The sequence below is a fragment of the Gobio gobio genome (assembly GCF_949357685.1).
Source record: "Gobio gobio genome assembly, chromosome: 4".
Classification (NCBI taxonomy): Eukaryota; Metazoa; Chordata; class Actinopteri; order Cypriniformes; family Gobionidae; genus Gobio; species Gobio gobio.
In genome coordinates this window covers 18,338,012-18,347,884 of record NC_137100.1, presented here as the reverse complement: position 1 = coordinate 18,347,884, position 9,873 = coordinate 18,338,012, and the positions used below count along the sequence as shown (strand labels likewise).

Sequence of the window (9,873 nt, the reverse complement as noted above, 5' to 3'; positions counted from 1 at the left end):
GATGCAAGGGAAGGGTGCAAGGAAAAGACGTGAGGAGGATGGAGGAATTTAATCCAGTGAAATGATATATCCTCGCTCCCTTTAGCGTCACTTCAAAGCGTAAAATCAAAAAATGACTCCACACCGCTGGATTTAGTTTGCACATCGGGATTCTTGAAAATTTGAGATAACTATTTATATTGTAATAGTTTCAAACCCTACAAAATACCACATTTGTCCATATTTTATTTAATATTACCAGTTATTAATAACAACTATTTATTCCCAGTTATTAACTGTTGTTTATAGTATTATAGTTTGTTTCTTTCATTTTCTTGAGCTTTGATATGATTCTGCAACTGTCAGTTGTTCTTATTTGACATACATTTGTGTCAATAAACTGTAGCAAGAAGTGAAGGGGGGCAGGGCCGGCCCTGACCAATTTGCTGCCCTAGGCAAGATTTTACTTGGTGCCCCTTGTAAGGTTTAGCACTACATGTTATCAGTCTAAGTTGTGGAATTACTACTGTTTTATTTTTGTAATGCATTGATGTTCTTATTTTTATTTTCATTGTTATTGTTTTATATGATGTCCAGTCCATTCTACCCCGTCATTATGTTCATGATATTGTTATTATTATTTTATTTTTTAAAAGGCTGATGATAGTTAAACTATACAAAAATAGCACCTACGCCACATTACAGCCTAAACACAAATAGCAAGAGTAATAGCATCCAGCATTCATGCACAAACTATGCATTGAGAACTAGCAAAAGTGTTTGTTTTCCAGTAGATGGCAGCAATCTTCCACTAAACTATGCACATTCATATTTTCACCATGAATTAAACTGAGAAATGTAGATATTTAATGTGAATTTTAAATAAAATGTTGCTATTTTAAATAAACCTGTATATAAATATCATTACTAATTTTGGCAAATACATTTTAAAATTGCCATATGTCCCCTTAAAACTGCACAACTGTAGAGTAAAAACATTAGGCTATTAAAAAAGTGATATTGCATGTGTTTTTATCAACAAAATCACACTGGATGTGGCCTCTGGAGAACCCAGAACAGCTGCTTGCATAACGTTTAAGGTAAAACTGGAATTAATTAGCGAACATTAGTATTTTACTACTATGCAATTAAATAAACTGTACATTCATTAGCCTACATCACTTTACCTCACTTTACACTGCAAAAAATGCTCTTCTTATTTAGTATTTTTTTCTTGTTTCCAGTCCAAATATCTAAAAATTCTTAAATCAAGATGTATTTACTAATAAAATGACAGATATTTTTTAGATATTTTTCTTTTCTTGTTTTCTGGGGGGAAAAAACACTCAAATGAAGTGAGTTTTTGCTTAAAACAAGCTAAATTATCTGCCAAATGGGGTGAGAAAAATTCTGTTTGGGACAGAAACAAGAAACAAGATTTCAATCAGAAACTAGATTATTTATCTCACCCCATTGGCATATAATTTAGCTTGTTTTAAGCATAAACTCACTTAATTTTTAATTTTAGTTTCAAGAAAACAAGAAAATATATCTTATGTCATTTTACTTATCTAGTAAATGCATCTTAATTTAAGAAGTTTTAGATATTTAGACTAGAAACAAGACAAAAATACTAAGTAAGAAGAGCATTTTTGCAGTGTTTCCCTTATCTTGCCTGCATCAGAGGGCTTCTGTCTTTTTTGACACTACAATTCGGCCATCCATCATAAATTATCAGGCAACTTTCACCGTGTCTACACCTGGCGCGAGCGGCCAAGCACCTTAAAAAATGAAAGCAATCCTGTCTACATTAGATGCGGCGAGAGGCGACGCGACACAACAAATTCCCAACGTTAAACTGATCGCTCGTAGGGATGAAACGGTATGGAAATTTAACATCACGATTATAGTGACCCAAATTATCACCGTTATCAGTATCATCACGGTTTTGTTCAAACGAGATGAAAGTGTTCAAAAAGAACAGATGCACACACTTAAAACATTTCAACAAGTTTTATATTTGAAAATCAACAAACAACAAAAAACTAAAGCAGCTCTATGCACTTTTTTAAGATAGATTCTATTCTGTGGGATTTCCTTCCTTATAATGGCCGTCGTCAATAGCAACGCATAACGCATAAATAATATTAATTTGTCGTAAATATAATCTCTAATATTATCTCTGTAAATATATTCTCAAGCAATATTCTCATCAGTGTTCAGCAATGATGCATTTCAATCTAGCATATTTTGTGTAAGAGCCCAAACAGTATCCTAGTGAAATAATGCATATCCATATGATTTGACAGTTTATTTTATTAAATATCAAAATGTGTGCATCATACCTGACACCTAGATGATCACTTTACAGTCAGTTTTTTGACTGTCATTCCCTTCAAATGTTATTGAAGTTTCAAACCTGTATAACGTTACCAATGTTGTATGTAACTTTAGAGACGGTCCCTAAATTCGCCAACTTTATGCCTGTCATATCAGATGCGCTGTAGCTCTGCTGTGTTTTTTTTAAACCATTTTCGCTGCTGAAATAGAACAAACATAGTCAACCTCTGTATGATGAGTGAATCTCCTGCATACATCGCACGTTTATCTCTGATCTGAGTCTATATTTCAGCGAGTGAGAGAGGTGCGCGCTCTGAGCATAACTCTGGCTAATCTGAACGCCTCTGACCCAGATAGCAAAATACACTCGGGCCAGTTCCGGTTTGATTCTCGACTGCCGGAGACTTACCCGTCGGCCCGCTTCCGTCTGCCGCACTCGGGCCGTATGCATGTTTACTCACTGCCCGATTCCGGCCCGAATCAATCGGGCCAGATGCGGCAGCCGTTAACTTGCCGACGCTGCCGCAATCAAGCCGGAATCGGGCCGTCACTAATGCGTACTGCCCGCCAAAGCTGGCCCGATTAATTCTTGCCATGTTATTATGAAATGTCTACCTTTATTAATGTTAATTGAATAACCTTTATACCACTTTTGTGTTGATATGACAGCAAATGGATAATGTGATACAAAACATTTAGGCTATAATAAAACTTTTGAAGAAAATGAAAACATAACTTAAAACATATTTTTAATCCGAATATTGTTGCAAATGATATAAAAACAAAGGACAGAAATATGAAGAAACTATATTTATTTAGAAAATTGCACATTTATCAAGAAACAACTTTAAACACAACCAAAAAAAAATATTAAAGTGCACAAGTATAAGTTCAAAGAAACTTGAATACAAAAGTTTTGTAAAAAGGCACACATTTTAAATAAAAAAATAAAAAATGGATATATATATTTAAAATTATACAAGTATGAAGAAACATCTTAAAACACCTATTGTAAATAAATAAATACTTAAACTAGATTATATTGAAAAAATAAAAAAAAGGTATATGTGTTATATGGTAATGGTAAACTAAAATGGTATCAAGAACTATCTTTAAACACCTATTTGTCAAGAAAATGTAATCTAAAAAAAAACCCCCACAATAATACTAATTAAAAAAACACGCATATAAATAAAATAGTGCAAAAAAAAAAAGAAAAAGAAAAAAGAAAGAAATACTTAAACACCTATTTTTATACCTGTCATTACAAATATAAAAAAAGAAAAGAATTGATCAAAGTAATTTACACATTAAACACGTTAGCCTTCGCTCTTTCCTTCCTTCCTCCATCTCTGTCAGGAGCAAGTTGTAGCCATCTTGTTATATACCTTTCCACCTCTTTATCAGTGGAGCTCTTGGTATGGGCATTTGTCCTCACTGCATCTGTAAATGGCAAACAATATTCACAAATAGTTAGTTATACAGTTACACAATTTTGCGCAAAAAACAAGCAAAAAATACACTAACAATACATTAACAATTATATGAAAGTAATCGTACACGACAGATGTATAGCAGCCTATATGTACTGGAATGTATATCAAATCAACTTACTGACTACAATAGTCCTGAGGGCCAATGCACGAAATGCCACTTTTTGGTTTGCACCACTCCAGTTAATTCTTTTAGCAAAGGAGTTCGCCAAAAGCTTTCCCAGGATACGCCACACAGCTTCTTTAGTGGAAAACCCACCAATTGTTCCTAAATAGGTTACCTTTGAAGAAAAAAAAAAATGAAACGGTATTACAGGCAAAATAAATATACAACAGTAACGGAGTATCAATGTGATTATAATACATACAAGACAAGACACATTGTGTGAAAAATTCAAGGACTTCATCTTACCAACTTCTTCATTTGTTCTGGCTGATCCTTTATTTGATTTTCAAGCCTTTCCAGATCAGGTAAATCTGACAAAGGAAGGTTGAATGTGGTGATGTCTGGAAGTTCATCACTCTGCGACTGAGCACTGTTCTGTTTCTGCTGATTCTTCAGAATGATGGCAAGTTGTTGCTTGATGACCTCTTGTGCTTTTAAAACTTCAGTCAGCAGGGCTGCAAAAAAAAAAACATAAATAAGCGTACATGCACTTGAAGCTTGTTTTTTGTATATTTTTTGTATAGTGTTTTGGTAGGTAGTCAGTTAAATCTTAAATCCCTTGTTGAATTAGGCCTTTAAAATGAAGTTCATACTTACAAACACATGATGAACTGCAACATGTTCTGTCTCCATCTCCAGCTGCACTGGTACATAGACGTAAATTATTCCTAGAGGTGGTAGGACTTGCAATACCATCTGTGTGTCTGGATGGAGTTCTCAGAGGTTCTGCCATAGTCCGTGGTGGTGACGGTATTTGAGGTGCTGCAAAAACTTCTGAACGGTCCCCTATTCTGACAGTTTTTTCCAGTCTCTTGCTTGCAAAGTAATTATCGTCATCATCCTCACTAGAGTGGTTTCTTTTATTTCCCCTGATCGTGTACATGAGGAAAAAACAACAACGTTAAAATAGTGCCGTAGCAAAACTTGCAGATTATAATGTATCAATGCAATATATGTACAATTTACATATAAGACAGTTAACCCAAAATGAAAGTTCTGCAATCATCTATTCCCTCATTCTGTTGTCGCTAACAGACTTTTCATTTTGGGGTTAACTACACCGTTTATATGAAAAACACCTGTGGTAAAAAAACATGCTTAAAATACAAACAAACCTGTTCTTTCTTTTTGTGTATGCTGGACGATCATCATCATCATCTTCTGTCTGCAAATCAGACATCAGAGTTGCTTGCGGAAGTTTGAGCCGAGCTTCCTGATACGTGTCTATAAAACATACATGGTGGTTAACCTCCCCAAAAATGTAACAATCATGAAATATTGTCACAGTTTTCTTAATATTTTAGTACCTGTGGTGTGAATAATTCGCACCCTGAAGGCAGACCAAGTACGATTAGGAGATTCATGGAGTGTTACAGCCTTCTGGATCTTAGCCACAGATTTGTAAGTCGGCCAAGCACAGGTACCATTCTGCACCCATGAAGATGGCACAACTTCCACTTCAGATGACTCGATGAACTCCACAATATGGAACATTTTCCCAAAAAATCTTCAAAAAACAAAACAAAAAAAAGAGCAATTTGTTGCATTTTACACATTTTTACACAATTTTTATTCACATTACACAATAATTTACACAATAATAATCAAGTCAAGTTGAGCTGTCATTCCGCTTATTATTGCACAATAATCCTTCTATTTTCAAAAATACTGTTATGTTACACTCCACAAGCCTGTACCTGAATGTGAGATTTTGGTGAATTATGTTTAAATATATCTATGCTACATTAAAAAACCTAAGACCAACACACAGTTGAACTGCTGTTGTTGTCAATTTAAATGCAGTAAAGGTAGACAGGCAAACTTGGTTTGAAAAGGAAGTATGACATATTTTTTAAGCGTCTCATCAATTTTGGCACATCTAAATTCTTTAGAAAGATCAGATACGAGATAAGCTCCAAGCCTGCAAGAATCAATTGGGTAGTCATAAAATCTACGAACAGACTCAAACTCAGCATATACGATGTAAGCATCATTGTTCTGAATATAGATGTTCTGTACCAACCCAATATTGGAACCAATTCTGACACAGTTATCGCCTTTTGAAATTTTTAGACAAAAATCAGGGAAATATATTTCTTTATACTGTCTCACTTCTCCATTAACAAACTGCAAAATAGGACCATCACAATGCTCTTTTCGCACATAACTTTTGGAAGGGTCGATCTTAGAACCACCACTAGATATTTCAGATATCCTGCGTACAATCTGGGCAACAGGATGACATGGACGTCGGACCAATCTTTTTAACTGCCCTAAATAATTCTCGAATGGAAATGCAGAAATGTGGTCAAGTGGACCATGGCATTTCACATCATCAGCTAAGTGAACAAGGCCATGCACATTATACACCACATATTCCTTGCCATACAGCTTCACAAAGTGCTCCACAAAAGCCACTAGTAATACCTTTGCATATTCACACATTACAGAACACAGGGTTGGATCAATAAGAATTGAAATCGCAACTGAGAGAAGCATAAAGTTATTGTAAACAGGAGTGCATACAACATCATGAAGAACTACTGATCCTGTGTAGAGTAAAAACTGTCTTAGTTCAGTTGCCTTCCACCTGTTTTTTTCTTCAATCGACCTTGGTTTACGAGCAAATTCTGATGGGACATAATTTTTAATGGAGAGTAAGTTCTGAGATAATTTGACTACTTTCTGTGATGGCAAACGAGTCTTGAGAGGACCACTTGTCCATAGATCTAATAACCTTCGCATCACACCAAGACAGACTAAATGCATATAATCATGAGGGAAACATGATACCATGTTTATATCAAGTTCAGTAAATGGAGATCTAGTTATGTGGTGGTCTTCATCACACATGCTTCTGAACGTTTCATTCGTTCTTAGGGCAGCATTAGTCTCAGGGAAAGTCATGCGCTTTTGTATGTACACACCAGACTGTACACATTTACCACATGACGAATAACCTGTATGAGATTTAACTCCCTTAACATATGCACGAGCAGGTGCATCACAAACTACAGAACTAATTTTTAGGAGTAGTTCCTTTCCTCTGAAAATAAAGCCTGACTGCAGGACCTTAACTTCGTCAATTAAGCTTTTTAAATACTCTGCCAGTATTTTTGGTTTTGAAATGCCACCAAATATTGCTATTAGAAAAGGCTTTTTGGCTATGCCTTGTAATAAGCCTAAAATAGGCCACAGTTGCATATTTGAACTCTTGTGCAACGGAATGCCATCAAAATTCAACTGCAATCTCAGTGTGTGTCTGTTTGGTAACTGGGGCAATATTTTTTCAAGCATTCCAGACAATGCATTAAGAATACCAAAATAATAGAAAGAGCCTCCTGCTACTTGTTCTATCCTATATATTGTGTTAGTCTTAAGCAGTGTTCGAGCATCTTTTGGAAGGCTGGGATGCATACTACGCAAGACTGACAGAAGAGCTGTTAATGCAACCATTGTGATTCTGAAGTCTATAGCCCAGTCAGTTAGAGCGTTTCTAAAAGCTTCATCAGGACTTTCCTCAAAATAGTCATCACTATTCTCAGAATCACTTACAGAGTCTTCCGACATCACTGCATCATAATCATCTAAATTAACAGAGTCTTCTGACACCACCACATCAATATTGTCAAAGTCATTATCTTCAGAGGATTCATTTTTACTAGTGTACATCTGTTGATTATGAGGAGTGTCATCACTAGCCTTAGAGTTAGGAGTTTGCAAAGACTTTAGAATCTGAGCAACACTTGCCCTCGCCTTTTTTTGAATGTTAGAATTTACAGTATAAAACTCATAGTTTTCAGACATGACTTACACAGGATGGCCTCTTCTGTGCTGAGCTTGGCAACTTCACTGATCTTGTTGTGGTCTGTCAAAAAAAGCAAAAAGCACACAAACAAAGTTTAATTTTGTTACAATCAATATACTGCATAGATACATTTATAGAGATCAGAAAACACCAGAAATCAACTAAATTACATCTTTACATACATTACAGACTTACACTTTTTACACTTAAAGAGCCAGAAGAAAGAAAGATCAGTACCAGCAGTTCATGGCTTGCAATAGCCCATTAACACCTCAGACAATATCATTCCTATTCACATGTTCATTATAAAACACTGACATTACTCTTTTGTCTTTGTGCAGATCAACTGATGTGCTGTAAATTGCCCAAAATGTGTACTTTTGTTTTCTTTATACCTACATTTGCATCTTTTTATACGTAAACCAGGATCTGTTCTACAGATATTTTCAGGACTGTTAACAGAGGCCAATAAACCAACCAATTGACACCAACGTAAAACTACAACTAAATGAAAATGGATAAGTGTTTGGAACCCATTTAAAACAGTCTGTACAACACACAATGAAAATTACAATGTTACTGTTTAACATTATGACTTACTATTTTAAAACCTTATTCACAGAGTCAAAATTCTACTGTATACTAATAATGAACTGCACTTGTACAGCATTTATTAATCTTAGTTAATATAATAATTTCAACATTTACTAAAGCATTATTCAAAACAAAAGTTTTGTTAATATCAGTTAATGCAATGTGAAGTAACATGAACAAATAATGAACAGCTGTATTTTGTATTAACTAACGTTAGCAAAGATTAACAAATGTATTGCTCATTGTTAGTTAATATATTAAGTAATGTTAACAAATGAACCTTATTGTAAAGTGTTACCAAATAACGACCTAAAAATACTTTTAAGTTAAACACAGTTACAATTTAACAGTGTGAATAATGTTTTAAAATAGCAAGAATCATAGTGTCAACACTCTACCGTATTTCCTTTAAGTTAGCTCAGAAATACAACATTTACGGCTTTTACTAGTGTTGTTAACAGAGCCATATAGTATATGGACTATTTTATTACTTCAAATAATTTGTTCAGCATGGTTTCTTAAAATAATATATACTTGACCTAAACTAAACTAAATTTAGCATTCACAATGTTTTAAAATAGCAAGTCAGTATCAACAGCATATCAAGTAGCAAAAACCTTACCTTTGCGATTGAAATCCAACGTCGAAATGTTGTCAAACTGTTGTGAAACCGAATCTCTTAGCATCACCTTTTATTGTCCATTCAATGACCGTCATCCAATCAGCTACGGCTACGGAAATGCGTCATTGTTACGCAAGATTTGAATTTGCCGAAGCTCAGCTAAATGCTGTAGGCCTATAACTTGAATAAATATTTATATTAAATAAATGGGTAATAACACAAGCTGTTAGAATATAATATGGCACTTACCGAGTTCGTTTTAAAGCCGTCATTGAGAGAAAACAACAACAACAACAAATCGCTGAATGGCAACCGTTTTATCTGCATATGGCCCATCGTAACAATTTTCAAAACAAATTTTAAAAGAACTTTTTTAATTAATGAGCACTGCTATTACTTTTTAGGTTGATTTAGGTCGTGGTCATCGAATTCCCATGCAAGAAAGTCGTGCTAGCAGCTGCAACAGTTATGGGGTTAGCTGCAGTCCCACGCGTGCTGTTAAAGTCTGTAACATTAGTCCTTTTCAGCGTGTCTGCTTCATAGAATACTTGGAAATAAAAGCGCATCAATGTTTTCAAATTTTTTCTTACCATATTCGTATTTTGTGGTATTTAATCCATTGTTTTGTTTTCGTCCAAACACAACCACAATCGCCACAGTTGAGACCCCTCCCACTACTGTAAGTGACGATGAACGAGTCACCTGAGATCACGTGCATAATTTAGCACGTTTAAAAAGCATTACACCGTAAAGAATGACCTGCATGCTTTATTACAACTAAATAGATTTGATCCTTCTGTGCAAAACGATCACTGTTATTATCATTTTGATTAAGTTTTACCTTAGATATTTTGATTTGTACAAATTCATG

General features: G+C 34.8%; 1 protein-coding gene across 1 annotated transcript; it reads right to left on the bottom strand.

Annotated features, from left to right (window-relative positions):
* Positions 1 to 3,115: 3,115 nt before the first annotated feature.
* LOC307125054 (uncharacterized protein) lies at positions 3,116 to 7,977 on the bottom strand. Its single transcript, XM_079814667.1, has 7 exons — positions 7,793 to 7,977; positions 5,286 to 5,485; positions 5,094 to 5,202; positions 4,576 to 4,847; positions 4,225 to 4,433; positions 3,934 to 4,093; positions 3,116 to 3,762 (listed from the first exon to the last, which is right to left on the bottom strand). The coding sequence occupies exons 2-7, from the start codon at positions 5,470 to 5,472 to the stop codon at positions 3,623 to 3,625; spliced, it is 1,077 nt and encodes a 358-aa protein (XP_079670793.1). The 5' UTR covers positions 5,473 to 5,485; positions 7,793 to 7,977; the 3' UTR covers positions 3,116 to 3,622.
* Positions 7,978 to 9,873: the final 1,896 nt, after the last annotated feature.

What these genes read in the sequence shown, in the direction of transcription:
- LOC307125054 (XM_079814667.1), bottom strand. Translation starts at nt 5,472, where the DNA reads ATGTTCCATATTGTGGAGTTCATCGAGTCATCTGAAGTGGAAGTTGTG. An exon ending in GCGAATTATTCACACCACAG is followed by an intron (nt 5,203 to 5,285) that starts GTACTAAAATAT and finishes TATGTTTTATAG; the next exon opens with ACACGTATCAGGAAGCTCGG. An exon ending in CCTCAGGACTATTGTAGTCA is followed by an intron (nt 3,763 to 3,933) that starts GTAAGTTGATTT and finishes TGCCATTTACAG; the next exon opens with ATGCAGTGAGGACAAATGCC.